Source organism: Vipera ursinii (genome assembly GCF_947247035.1).
Source record: "Vipera ursinii genome assembly, chromosome: 2".
In the NCBI taxonomy this organism is placed as follows: domain Eukaryota; kingdom Metazoa; phylum Chordata; class Lepidosauria; order Squamata; family Viperidae; genus Vipera; species Vipera ursinii.
Genome location: NC_139513.1, coordinates 261,525,032 through 261,539,740, shown reverse-complemented (window position 1 = coordinate 261,539,740; position 14,709 = coordinate 261,525,032). Strand labels below are relative to the sequence as shown.

General features: G+C 38.8%; 1 protein-coding gene across 1 annotated transcript in view; it reads right to left on the bottom strand.

Annotated features, from left to right (window-relative positions):
- ARHGEF28 (Rho guanine nucleotide exchange factor 28) overlaps positions 1-14,709 on the bottom strand; it is a 113,704-nt gene that overhangs the window by 70,442 nt on the left and 28,553 nt on the right. The window contains exons 5-7 of the mRNA XM_083355527.1: positions 13,743-13,815; positions 4,793-4,845; positions 3,508-3,568 (exon numbers count right to left, since the gene is read on the bottom strand). Coding sequence (XP_083211653.1) covers positions 3,508-3,568; positions 4,793-4,845; positions 13,743-13,815 — 187 coding nt within the window. The remainder of the gene's footprint in view (positions 1-3,507; positions 3,569-4,792; positions 4,846-13,742; positions 13,816-14,709) is intronic.

Below are 14,709 nucleotides of genomic sequence, written 5' to 3'. Positions count from 1 at the left end.
CTTTTCTATTGTCATACCTACTTTCCTGAGAGAGGGATTAACTAAAGTCCTTTATAATCCTACTAAGAAACTAACTTTAAAGAACGGTGATATTGAAAGCAACGTTTGCAGACTCCAGTCTAACCCAAGTGGTTCTCAAAATGCAACAGATCATTCTGTTCAATGCTTGAAAGTGATGAGTAATTAAATGGGAATTACTGAAGAATCTAAAATCCACCCGAAAAGCAGACTCCTTAAAATCTTCTTTTGCTACCCTGGTCACACTGTGAGTGATGCCAACAATCTGGCCTCTGTCTTTTTATCTCTTGAAGAGCAAGCTGTGGCCGGTAGAATGTCTCACCTCCTCAGAAATATAAGCCAAGGAACTCAGCAAAATAAAAACATTGGCTGCCAAATCACATGAACAATGTAACTGCTTTATTCAGACTTATTTAAAATTGCAGTCCACAGAGTCACCAGAAACTGAATTTGACTTGTGAAATCTCTTTCTGTAGCTTATTTTAATATTAAGCTAAATGTTTCTGTGGGGATTCTCTGAAATGTGGGTGATAAAGCAGCAACATAAGAGATAATTACCAATTATAAATGTGAGGTGCACCACTTCAAAACACCTGTTAATTTTTCTTGTATATTCCTTTGCTGTTGAGTGCCAAATGTTTTTTATAAGCAATATCTTCAAATTTAACATGAACAGATAGGATAATGTCATCTAGAATAGAAACTTAGGAAAGCTCCTTTATACAGATTCTGATCCATCTAAATCAGTAGTAACTACACTGGCTGGTAGACGCTCCAAGGACTAGAGCCCAAACTAAAAATGACAGAGGTAACATCTGGACCTTTTTGGTGCAAGGCAATGGTTTACACTTAGTACTTACTTAGCTACAGCTCTCCCTTTCATCACAGAAATATGGATAATCATTCTGTAAAGAGATAATAGAGGCTGGAAGCAATGTTTTTGAGAGGCTAAGGAGAAACAGAAATATCTGGCTACAGTTTGGAATTTAATTTACTATCTGAACAACTACTTTTTAACCAGCTAACATAAGATAAAGCCCCTCACTGCCTAGGAAACTGGGCCAATGCAACAACCTGAGCTATTGCAGTGGGAAAGAAGCCCACTTTTGTCCATTTTATCTGTCTCATCAATCCCTTACTTTATTTGGGTCAAACTCCAGTGTGTGACTTGCTTAATTAACATCCAAAGCTTGTTCTTCTTTCTTATTTATTTCCATATCATACTATCTTTTTACCACCTCCAGCTATTATTAGTTTTCTTCTCTAATTTTTCTTTAGTCTTCTTCACTTCACTGGAGCAGCATGATGGCTCAGTGGTTAAGACACTGGGCTTGTCAGCTGGAAAGTCGACAATCTGGGATCAAGACCCAAGCGTCACACAACAGGGTGAGCGCCTAGCATTTTTAAAACATGCCAATGCAAGTAGATAAATAGATATGACTTTAGTGGGGAGGAAACAGTGATCCACAACATCATGCTAGCTACATGATGACAGCACTGTCTCAACAGCCTTGAAACGGAGATGAGCACCACTCCTACTGTATAGTGGGCAACAACTAGCCGAGTAAAATCCACAAGGAGTCCTTTCCTTTTCTTTTCCTTCTTCAGTTAAACTGTGTTCTGCTTTTCCTCCTTGTCACTCTTCTCCCTTCCTTACTTTCATTTCTAACAAAAATAGGAACAGCACTCATTTTCCTATAATATTCCTTTAAAGTAACACTAAGTTGTCATGCAGCATCATTAATTTCAAACATTTTAGAACTGGTCAACCCAGCAAATCATTTAATCACATTTGGTCTCTGGCTGCCACTTATTTGCCCATGATCTACAGCCAAACTGTAAAGCTTTCGAGGAGGAACACTGAGAAAGTGAGGCTAAAATCAGGAATTGCAGAAAAACTCTTAAGAATATTGGACAAAATCTGTCCTCACCCACAGAACTAGTAACTATAAAGGGTTTGTGCTCATGCAAATTTGATGAATTAATGTAAATGTATAAATGCAAAGACCAATATATAAAGTGGCTGAAAAGAAATAAATGTGAGAGCAGAAAGAAAACCCAAAATTCTACATGCTTTCCATTACTAAAACATATACCAACATGTTTTTCAAACTGATGTGATTATCTTCTCCTTTAATCTATAAACAACCAAAATGTTGCTGTTAATTAAATGAAGAAATATACCAAGTATAAAGTGGAAATGAATGCCAGCAGTCTGAAATAAGAGTTTCATAATGGAAATCCTCATAAGGACTATTTATAATTAATAAATTACCTAGGACCAATTTAGAACTTTCTTTTTAAAAAATAACTTATTCTTTTTCCAGTACAAGTAGTCCATGACTTACAACCATTCGAAGTTACAACAGCACTGAAAAGAGAGACTTATGACTATTTTTCACACTTACGACCACTGCAGCATCTCTATAGTCATGTGATCAAAAGACTCTTGGCAATTGGCACGTATTTAGGAAGGTTGCAGATTCCCAGGAGCATGTGATCCCCCTTTTGTGGCCTTATGGCCAGCCAAGTCAATAGAAAAACCAGATTTACTTAACAACCATGTTATTAACAACTACAGTGATTCACTTAACATTTGAGGCAAGAAAGGTTGTGTATTGGGGCAAAACTCACTTAACAACTACCTTGCTTGGCAAAGGAAATTTTGAGCTCAATTGTGATCATAAGTCGAGGATTATCTGTATATGCTTATCTGTATACACTTGTTCAAAAAATATGTAAAAAGCATTGAAATACTCAATTCTGCATTTAATAACAACTTTCCTTAACCTAGTGCCTTCCAGATATACTGGTATTCCAACTCCTGGAATTCTACATCAGCACAGTAAGCAATACTGCCTAGAAATAGTAACAGTTGCTAGTTTCCCCATTCACTTTGCTTGTGGGATATCAGCAAGAATTGTTGGAAATCACAATCATGTGACCATGGGTCTATATGAAATCAATAATTAAACAACAAATAACACAACAACAAATCAACTGCTCTTTCTTCAGGGAAATGTCAGCCCCACTCTTCAAAGCAATGAGGATGAAAGTAACATGGTGCCATGGCATCTTGACTTTAAAATGGAGAGATATACTTCTGAAGAATGAAAAGACAGGGCAAAATGGCTATACCACCCATAGGCAACTACACAGCATAGCTATACCACCCATAGGCAACTACACAGAGGATGTGCAAAAAAAACATTATTTGCAGTGTTTCTCCTGGAGTATCAACAAATGAACAGTTAATTGGTTCAACTTGTGAAGGCTTACCCAACATCTGTGACACTGTGTGACAAAGTGGCCCAGCACCAGTCTTGAACTGATGCATCCTTGTGCGCAGAAGAAGTGACAGAGGGGAGACCAGTTTCAGCAATGTTACTTGCAACCTATCACTTCAGGCCATCAGACAAAAATTTCCATTCACAAGTGATAATAAATGGGATTTTAAAATACAGGCACACAGCTAAAAAAAATTCTTACCTAAATATAGTACATTCTCATCTTCATTTTCCTGTGCATGAATTATATGTTCTTGGTGAAACTAGAAAACAAAATGGGAATAATACTATGTTCCAGTATGTAATCTATAATAAATTGTGGTGAAAAATTTCAGAATGCAATAAATTTCTCAAAAGCATTTGCTGTTCTGGTTCATTTCAGAATGTAACATTAATTTTCTAAACTGTCAAGCAAAATTAGCCATTCAGAATAGAATATCTGCTTTTACAATAAGCTCTTGTCCAAGATTCTCAAATAACAAACCATTTATATCTCAAGAGTCAAGGAGTCATCCAATACTTCAGGAAAGTAGTATAAATTCAAGAAATTTATATTGCAAGTTTGGCAACAAGGATAGCTCATTATAAAAGAAGGAGGGGGAGGAACTACTTTGGCTGTCACAGCTTTTAAAGCCACCATATAAAGGAACAGAACTTCCAGCAACTTTGAAAAATCAAGAAGCAGACAATGCAGATCATAAAAGTATCAAAAACAACTTCTTACCTTCTATTTCTTGTATAGTTCAAAGACTTGGGATCGTGCCTACAAGTCATTTCCATACCAGAAAATAGGTGGAGACATTAATTATGTCCTGCCTAAGATCTCTGATATCTGGAGTCACAGTTAAATCCCTATAGCCCACAAGTCCATCCAGGGCAAGGAATTCCTTGAGCAAAGGCTCAAGGGGGGAAAAAAGCATGCTTCGCTATGCTGAAGATTTTAAATGTAAGTCTTGCCATTGCTAATCAAAAGAGGTTTTATAAGGAAATATCTCCACGTAAAACCCCACAGTGATCCAACTAAATATAAGGAAGTTTACATGCCCAAATATCCCAAAACAATTCTGTTTCTTCAGGTCTTCCACAGATCTAAGACTTATTAGCAAAGCATCGTTAGCTTTATGCAATCACACGAAAACTGAAATGCCACAGAAAACGGCTGCAGCCATGCAAACCATCTACTCTTAGAGGTTGTCCCTCTATAATGCCATACAGATTTCTTACTGTAAATGACTGGTCACAATTATCATGGTTTGGGCATGAAGCAAAGCAAACCAGACAGCAAGACTATGTTTTTGTAAAATCTCAGACACTTTATAATTGGCCTTGGAACATATTCAGAAGGAAGCATTACTTAGCGGTCATCAGCCCATCTGGGATTTTGTGAAGTGTTGTGCTCTCAAAGCAAAGTGTGCAATATAGGCATGATAACGTAGGAGTCTCATTTGATTTTAGCAATTCATAAAAAGGTGGTTAGACTACTATACCGTCAAATCTTCATTTTTAAGAGGTGGGTTCTCAGACGCAACATCTTTAAGATCTGTTTTAAAAAAGGCAGTTTTTGGTTAATCCTCGGTTGCCACAGTGGGAACTTCTTCCTTTTCTTTCCCCTTCCCATACACCCACTGAAAGAGGAAAACAGAAGAATATACAAAGACCAAACAATGTTTCTTTACTATATTCACCACTTCCAAGTCACATGACTAGAGCTGAAATGCTAGAAGGCTTTACAATAAGTTTTTGTGCTATTTTAATGGGTTAATTTAAGCAAGATTTTCTCCTTAAAGGGGTATGCTGTACACAAACTGAATCCCAAATTATCTTTACTTATTAATACTTCTTTAGCAGCATAATTATAGTGAACCTGAGATTTTGACTTTGTAAACAAGAGTATCAATTTCATTTTCTTTTAAAAAAAACTGCCCTTCCTTTTCTTTCAACTACAGGAAACAACTGTATTTATGTTATTATTTTGTTTCCTGGCTCTTTTTCAAAACTCTGGAATAAAGACTTGCTGCATCAAAACCATTTTTAATTTATTTCCCCCAATCATAAACAGTGCCAATATTATGCAAGAGAAGCATGAATATTTTGTGCCTGAGCACACTTTGCACAACTCCATCTTTTCTTATAACCTACATGGTTCAGCTAAAACAATATTTTTGCCAAAAAGAAATGAATACAGTCTGTGAGCATTGTTTTTCCTTTTACAGTAGTTGTATTTCGTTAGCCCATTTTTATATCAAGTTTCTAACACTGGATGCAGATCTGTTTTCCAAATTTACACTGCAGTTGGGTTTCAAATATTATATAAAAACAGGGAAGGAGGAGGAAGCATAAGTGAATCATGCATTCTTTTGCAAATCAGAGCCCACCTGAAGGGGAACATTTCTCCTTTACAAATTACACTGAAAGCAAATCTAACTTTCACACAAAGATCTTGCACAAAGATTTACAAAACATTATAGAATGTACTCATCTACAACTTGAATTTATTAAAAAAGCAAATTAAATTTTTGGTGGACGGAGTGGAGAAAGACTGTATCTGGTTTATTTTAATCTTTCTTGAAAAACAATGCGTACTGTATAAAGTATTTTCTACAATGTAGAAGCCATCACTGTCTTTCAAAATATAGCCTACATAGTAATGTCATTCCATGTGCATCAATTCTCTAGCCTGTTTAATTTATAGCAAATTAAACATTTACTATGGCAATTTGTTTTATTTCTACATTAAGTTCTGTCCAGTAGCAAAGTATCACTGTGGTTAACCAGCCAATAGCCAAGAAATCAGAGTCAAAGAGTAGACATTTGTTTATTAAGAACTCAAACATAAAAACAGCAGAATTCTGTTGTAAATAGATTTATATCTGATTATAATTCTCTATAACCTAGAAATATCATGATGGCATGTTGGCATGGCATGAATAAAGTCAAAGCCAAATATTCAAAACTAGCAGCAAAGAATGATCTTTATGTGAAACCAAAGGGAGCATCTGCTTCAAGGAGATGATTCTAGAAATCACAAAACAGTAAAAATTAGGGGTTTTTTATTTGTTCTTTTGTATTTTTACTGCCAGAGAGAGATTTTCTCTCTTGGGTATCAAAACAACTACAGATATCCTTCTAGCGGTACTTTACCCATAATGTGAGTGGAAGGAGGCAACTTACTCAGACAACAAATAATTTAGGCTACTATGAATTTGGGACAGAACAATCATAACTTTCCCATCAGTATAGACAATTTTTTTAGTTGCTGAATATTTACACTTGCAGCAGGTGCTTCAAGCTAAGGTGATGAGTCAATCAAGAGCAACAAAAAGTTTCTGAGCATTAATACTTCCTTTTATGCTTTTGATAGGTTCAGATTCCCTTCCCTACTTGTTTGATCATTCTTTTGAACAAAAGACATGGCCAGATATCTTTTGCCCTGACATGTACAGACCAAAACATACTTGAATCCATATTCAAGTTTTTCTGACTCAATAGGAGAAACCTCTACCTTTGCTATGGCACAATGGTGCCCCATAAAAAAGAACCCATATTGAAACAACAGGATAAATGAAATTCAACCCATGCTTCCCCAAGCAATCTTTTATGAATTGGCACACCTAAAAGAAACTAGATTGTGCCTTTACCATCCCACTATAGGTTTTAGGAAGATGAATTTAGATTTATTTATTTATTTATTTATTTATTTATTTAATTTATATACCGCCCTTCTCTCAAGAGACTCAGGGCGGTTAACAGGGCAATACGTAAAAGACAGATACAAAAGTTAAAATTATTAAAACATGATTAAACAATGCCCATAGTACAAATTTAAAATTAAAGTCATAATAACAAACCCACCCCATCCCATCAGGCCAGGCCCGCTTCCTTAAAGAGATGGGTTTTAAGGTCGCGCCGGAAAGAGCGGAGGTCGGGCGCCATCCGGAGCTCTACCGGAAGATGGTTCCATAAGTCCGGTGCACCCACAGAGAACGCTCTCCTCCTGGGGGCCACCAGTCGGCATTCTTTGACCGGCGGCACCCTGAGGAGGCCCTCTCTGTGGGAGCGTACTGGGCGGAGGGAAGTTGACGCCGGCTGCAGGTGTTCCCCAAGGTATTCTGGACCCATGCCATGGAGGGCTTTGTAGGTCATTACCAACACCTTGAACCTCACCCGGAAGACAACTGGCAACCAATGCAGCTCGCGGAGCAAAGGTGTAACACGGGAGTATCGGGAGACCCCCGACACAACTCTCGCGGCTGCATTCTGTGCCATCTGGAGCCTCCGAGTGGTCTTCAAGGGTAGCCCCATGTAGAGAGCGTTGCAGTAATCAAGACGAGAGGTCACGAGCGCATGAGTGACCATGCGCAAGGCATCCCGGTCTAGATAGGGCCGCAACTGGCGCACCAGGCGAACCTGGGCGAACGCCCCCCTAGTTACAGCTACAATATGGTCTTCTAAAGAGAGCTGTGAATCTAGGAGGACTCCCAAGTTGCGAGCCCTATCTACAGGAGGTAATGACTCACCCCCCATAATGAGGGATGGGATATCCTGAATATCCCGGGATGCCGGTACGCACAGCCACTCCGTCTTGTCGGGGTTGAGACGAAGCCTGTTCCTCCCCATCCAGACCCGGACCGCCTCCAGGCACCGGGACATCACGCCGAGGGCATCACTGGGGTGGTTTGGGGTCGAAATGAAAAGTTGGGTATCATCAGCATACTGATGATACCCAACTCCAAAACCACGAATGATCTCACCCAGCGGTTTCATGTAGATGTTGAACAGAAGGGGCGAGAGGACCGACCCCTGAGGGACTCCACAAGCGAGAGGCCTCGCGGTCGACCTCTGCCCCCCCCCGTCAACACCGACTGCGAACGTCCCAGGAGATAGGAGGAGAACCACTGAAGAACCGTGCCTCCTACTCCCAGTCCCCTGAGATGCCGCAGCAAGATACCATGGTCGATGGTATCGAAAGCCGCTGAGAGGTCTAATAGGACTAGAACAGAGGAGTATCCTCTGTCCCGAGCCCTCCAGAGATCATTCACCAGCGCGACCAATGCCGTCTCCGTGCTGTACCCAGGCCTGAAGCCCGATTGGTACGGGTCTAGATAATCCGCTTCATCCAGGACCAGAGGGAGCTGATGCGCCACCACACTCTCAACAACCTTCGCAAGGAAGCGAAGGTTGGAGACCGGACGAAAGTTATTCAAAACAGCCGGATCCAAGGTAGGCTTCTTGAGGAGAGGTCTCACCACCGCCTCCTTCAAGGCGGCGGGAAAACTGCCCTCACTCAAAGAAGCAGCTATAACCGCCTGGAACCAGCTTCGTGTCCCCTCCCGGGCTGCATAAACCAGCCAGGAAGGGCACGGGTCCAATAAACATGTGGTGGAGCTCAGCCTCCCCATGATCCTGTCCACTTCCTCCGGAGTCACAGGGTCGAACTCCTCCCAGATGACATCGACAAGATCACTCGTGTCCTGATCGTCCGATACTGCCCAGTCGGAGTCCAAACCGGTCCGAATCCGAGCGATTTTGTCCAACAGATGTTGACTATTAGATCATTTCTGATTTAGTGGCCAGTCCTGGGATTAAGTATTTTACTTGAATAGATAAAGCAACAGGTGGTCTCTCCAAAGATGCTAGTTTCCATATCCTCTGTATTCTATAAAACTAAGCGGGGTGAGAAGAGAAGTAGCAACACAAGGAAATTCTACCTAACAGCATCCCCAGCAGGAGAAGTAATAATTTCTTTCAACTATCCTCTCTGCAATGTATTTTGAACATGTGCTGAAACTCACTTCCTTAGATAAACAAGTAATAAGTGATACTTTAGCTAGGCTGGCTACACTGATTTTATTTGGAATTCTACATATATGTAATTGTTATATACTCATATTTTTCTTATTTCCCTTTATCCAATGAGTACTTCAATTTTGGCTTTATTGGTTTAATAAGGGAACATGAGGACCCAGATTGTTGGGGGCAATTAAGCTGACTTTGTAATAATGCCGCTTGGGGGGGTGTATGAAAGCCCTAATAAGCCGGCATATACATAGAATGAAGGCTACTGCTAAGCTTGTAAGCTGCCCTGAGTCTTCGGAGAAGGGCAGGATATAAATGGAATTAAAATAAAATAAAATAAACATTAAAATCTTATCCATTTGGGAGATGGTAGAGTTACACAGCTATTCATTGCCTTTCAGATTTAACACAACCTTATTTTTCCCTATGGTAGTTCTGTATTTCAGGGCTTTGGGCAGGTAAATCCAAAGCATAGTTTTTAAAGCTGGGCTGAAGGGAAAAGTCCTTAGTAGAATTAAAACAAAGTAAGATCAGACAGAACATTGAGCCTGACTACTAACAGCCTATCATAATTAACACAGAACTCTTTGAAGAAAGATCTGCTCATGATATTTTAAATTAATGCCTTCCTAGTTTGTAAAATTCAGATTTATGTTAAACCAAGTGTTGCAAGAATCAACTGATCAAACCATTGCAGGGATGTCAAACTGCCGGCCCACAGGCCAGATGCGTCATACCAAAACCGCGCCTACCCTATTGCCAGCAATGGGAAAAAAGTCACGATACATCGCAACACATCACGTGACATTGTGAGTTTGACACCCGTGATCTAAAGCAATGCTTGGTCAGTTTGACTTTTCCTCCTTGGAAGCTATTTGCATCCTACTAGGAAAATCCTCCCCCCATTGAGTGAATTAACCTTTATTCCAGAGGCTGGTAGAGAGTTAAAATCACATCTGTTGAGGAGTCCTAAAGAAGAACCTTGTTAATAGACTGCAGACCAACTTTATTAATAGGTTTTGGTTAAGTTGGATAAGTAAATCAGTAAAGTCAATGTTCTGATTTAAACTGCAACAGATTATGTTTACTTTTTGATGAAGGACTTCCTATACACTGCAGATGCTCATGGTCCATTTCAACTCCCCATTCTATTACTCTAGGTGCCAGAGTACTCAGTGTACACATTCATTTAGTTTTTAAAGGAAAAGGTTTAGAAGATGAGCCCGTCCTTCAATAGCAGCTCAGTTTTGAAAACCTAGATTTCCCCTATATTCAGACTGAGTTTAGTAATTGTAAAACATCATGAGCCTTTCTACCCTGGAAATATAAAAGAATATAAGTCTGACAGGCATTCCCACCTGACAGATAGAGGAACAGATGCACCTCTTGGTTGTTACAATGCCATATTGATCAAGATAGATTTTTTTAAGAACCATAAAAGGCAGACAACAATGCAGTAATTTATAATGATTCTAAATAGCAAATAAAATTATAAAAAATAAAAAAAAATTGTAAACAGAATGGAAATTTTAAAACAATGTCCAGAAAATGGTTTGATGTGTTCTCTCCTAACCTAGTGTTTTTCAGATAAACTGAACTTCTACACTATAAATTCCAGACAAATTAACTCTTGGCGTCTAGAAGTTTCCAAGATGGTCTAACCTCTTCTCTGAAATTTCTTCCCAAATTTTCAATTCTGGAATGAGATCGTTATTAAATAACGGCCTGTTGATAATTTTCCCTCTTTAAATAATCGTATAACAAACAAGATATTTCCTTAAATTCGAAGTTAACTACTGAACATTAGTTAAATTAAAAGAGATTCACAGATATGTCACCATAGCTAATGTACCCAATGTAATACATGCAAAGAGAATGATTATTATGCTTTACAGTTCCACAGATCAAACCTTAAAGCTTATCTAGAATATACTTGAGCAATAGTTTAAATTATTTTTTTCTTATGAGAACATTTCAGATTATGTATACAGTAAACCCAGTGAGATTTGCTTCTAAGTAAACATGAATTGTGAAACACAACTGTTTCATGATCAAATATTTTAGATTACATTTCTTTGCCTTGTTTTATAATTTCCATCTGATGCTTTAGAAGAAATATGCAAACTTTTATTTTCTGTAATCAAAAGCCAGATTTAACAGCCTTTGGGAAGGAGGAGTGATGTCATTTATTGGGGAAGCAGGTTTTTTTTGGAGTTTGGACCTTTGCTTTGTTTTTGCTTTTTAATTATGGTGTGACTGTGGTAGAACTACACGACAGTATAGTCACAATTTATGAATATTCTTTCATCACTAGCGGTCATGCACAACTACAGGTAAGCACAACTACAGGTAAGATTACCCATATACAGCTAGACTTAATAGCTAGCTAGACTTAATAGCAATTATTCATGCCTTGGTTACAACCTGCTTTAACATACATGGGGATATCCTTGAGAAGTGTCTAGAAACTGCAATTGATACAAAACACAGTGATTGGTTTGATGACCGGGGCAGAATCCAGGAATCGTAAGAGGATGGTACTAAAAATCAGCACTGTTTATCAGTTGCCCTCTAAGTACATGTTGCTAATCTTAGCCTTTAAATCTCATAATGGCTTGGGATTGATTTTTTGCAGATCTGTCTCTCTTGCTATGAACGTGTACTGCTGCTCAGATCAGGAAGAAAGCATTTTTTAAAGATCTCCCTATTATCAAAAGCCTGACCATTTTGTTTGTGGAAAGAGCCTTCTCTTATGTGCCTCCCAGGCTATGAAAAGTATATATTCAGACCCACTCATGCAATACTTATGAAGAGAGAAACCTAACTGTTTTTATTTATATAACCACCCATCTTGCAGCAAATATAGCAAAAGTACTAAACAAAGTAACAAACAAAAATGCCATATTAGCAGTTCAATGGCATCTGAAGTCAAGTAAACTAGTCATGTCAAGAAAAGAAAAAAGATTAATAGGCTCAGCCAACTTGCAGGCCTCATGACTGGAGCAATTTCCAGGTTTTTAAGGATTACAAAATGCCAGGAGGATACAAAGCAAAACAAATATTGGGGAGGGAGGGAGGGGGGTTATAATGTACTGTATCAGAAAAGGGGTAATTCCACATCTGTCTAGGCAGCATAACCTGATCAAGATGTAAGGAGGGGAAATGTATGGGTCTATAGGGCCTTAAAACCAAATTCACTACATTATGCTAGAGTTGAGTTGAAGTCTGTTCTTCTCCATGCAGACTTTCAAGCCTCCAGGCACTGAGAAAGAAGTTTTGTCAGCCTGGGATGATATTACCTAGTATCTTCAAGTAGAAGTTAACAGAATGGGGGGAGAATCGATCTCTTCTCTCAACATCAACTAGATCTAGCCCTGAAGCAAAGTGAACCATGGCGACATTGTGCCCTCCATTCCCAACCCCCTGAATTGATCCAGAAGGATATATTATTAATGGTATCAAAAGCCTCTGGGATATAAAGAGAACGAGAATAGATGTATCATCCTCATTTTGTCCTATTCTGTTGTTCACAAGTGTAACTTAATGCCATTTCAATCCCATACTCAGATCTAAATCCCAGCTGAAACATATCCAAATAATCTGTTTCCTGGTTCAGTAATTTAACTTTACACAAAAATGTAGCCCTAGTGAAATGATCCACATTCAGCAACTTGCTTACATTTGCAGACTAATGCCATGCTGAAATTTGCCTTGCAATGTTTGCCTACACAAGAGGTTTCTGCTTTTCTAGCTTACTCTCAAAGTCCTTCAGGATAATTTAGGGGAAAATGCCACTTTCTGGTGATATTGTTTTCTGTTCCATATCATTCCAGTACTCTGAAGTTTCTCTGGATACTTACGCTTTCCAATCTGGAAAAAGCCAAACTGGAGGAATTCCTCTGGTTTTAATTAAAGTCTGGGCAGTCAGGGAGTCTGGGTAGAGAATTGCGTAATGAAAAACTTCTCATACAACAACCTAGCAACTTCATAACTCAAGTAAGTACAAGACACCACATTTTATCTATGAGAAGTTTCAACAAAATCTTCTTCTTTAATAAGAAAGTTTTGAAGCAAATCTTTCATCAAGCTGAATAAGTAATGGTGGAACAAATGGAAGATAATTTTTTTGCAACCACTACTGTGAGCACTGAGCTGTTGAGAGAGGAAGGAGACATGGCAGTGGGATGATCTGTCCCACATCCACAAGCATTAGTGTGTATCACTGGCTTGTGTCCACCATATTGAGCACCAGGGCTCACACCCATCTGGGCACTTGTAGGGAAAAGAGAGCAGTAACAAGAGCTCAAATGATACCCATCAAACCTGTAATCAGCCATATTTGCAAACACTGCTACTGAAGTTAAAGCCATTGCTACTTTTTTCTCAGTTAGACTACAGCCTCTAAAATTCACAAACTCCTCTTCTAAAGATATTATTTTTAATTAAATACTTTGGAATTATATTTATCATTGTGGTATTTTAAAAAAGATTACGGTATAATATTTCAGTTCTCTTCGCAGATGTTGGTTGAAAAGAAACTGTGCCTTGACATACAAGTGAAAGATGAAGGCCTTTTGATGTATTTTACAGACACAATACAATGAATTGTATATAATGTCAAACGATAGAGAATGAAAATACCTTCTTTAGATGTTATAGAGTTGCAAGGCATCTGCATTCCTCCCAATGTCTCAGCTTGCTTTGGAGTAAGATTCTTAAAAAGTTAAAAAAAAATAATAAATTGGTTTAATTATTATGTTCATGATGCTATTATTATTTTATATTTTTCACACAGGATGCACAAAGCAAATTCACAGGGTACTACCCAGATGTCCTCAGGCTGCAGCAGTCAGCATTCACAGCCAGCAAAGCCAATCAAGAGCAACAGAGTTTTGGGAGCAGATGTCCAAATATATTTGGGGTGTCCAAATACTATTCCAACATGCTACATATGTTCAGAGTTGAATTAGAGCATAGCCTGAAGCTAAGTAAACCTAAGTTGAGTCAGTGCCTAGGTTCAATTATTGACCTGGGGAAAAAAGAGTTTATTATTATTTATTAATCAAATTTATATATTTATTTATTTATTAGTTGAATTTATATACCGCCCTATTCCCGAAGGACTCAGGGCGGTTCACAGGGCAATTAAAACAGTACAAAAAAGAATAAAATGGAATTAAATTAGTACAGGCCCACAATTCCTAATAACAATAAAATTAAAATTTTAAAATTTATTTAATATAATTTAATATAATACTTTAAAATTTAAAATCCCTCAGCCCAGGCCAGACGATTCGAACAACCAGGTTTTTAAGTCCCAGCGAAAAGAGCGAAGGTCAGGGGCAGTCCGAAGCTCCATCGGCAGTTCGTTCCAAAGGGCGGGCGCACTCACAGAGAATGCCCTCCCCCTGGGAATCACCCGCCAGCAATCTCTAACCGGCGGAACCCTAAGGAGGCCCTCTCTGTGGGCACGCACAGGACGATGGGAGACTGATGCTGGTAGCAGGTGCTCCCTAAGGTAATCCGGACCCATGCCATTTAGGGCTTTATAGGTCATCACCAGCACCTTGAATCTCACCCGGAGGGCAACTGGAAGCCAATGCAGCTC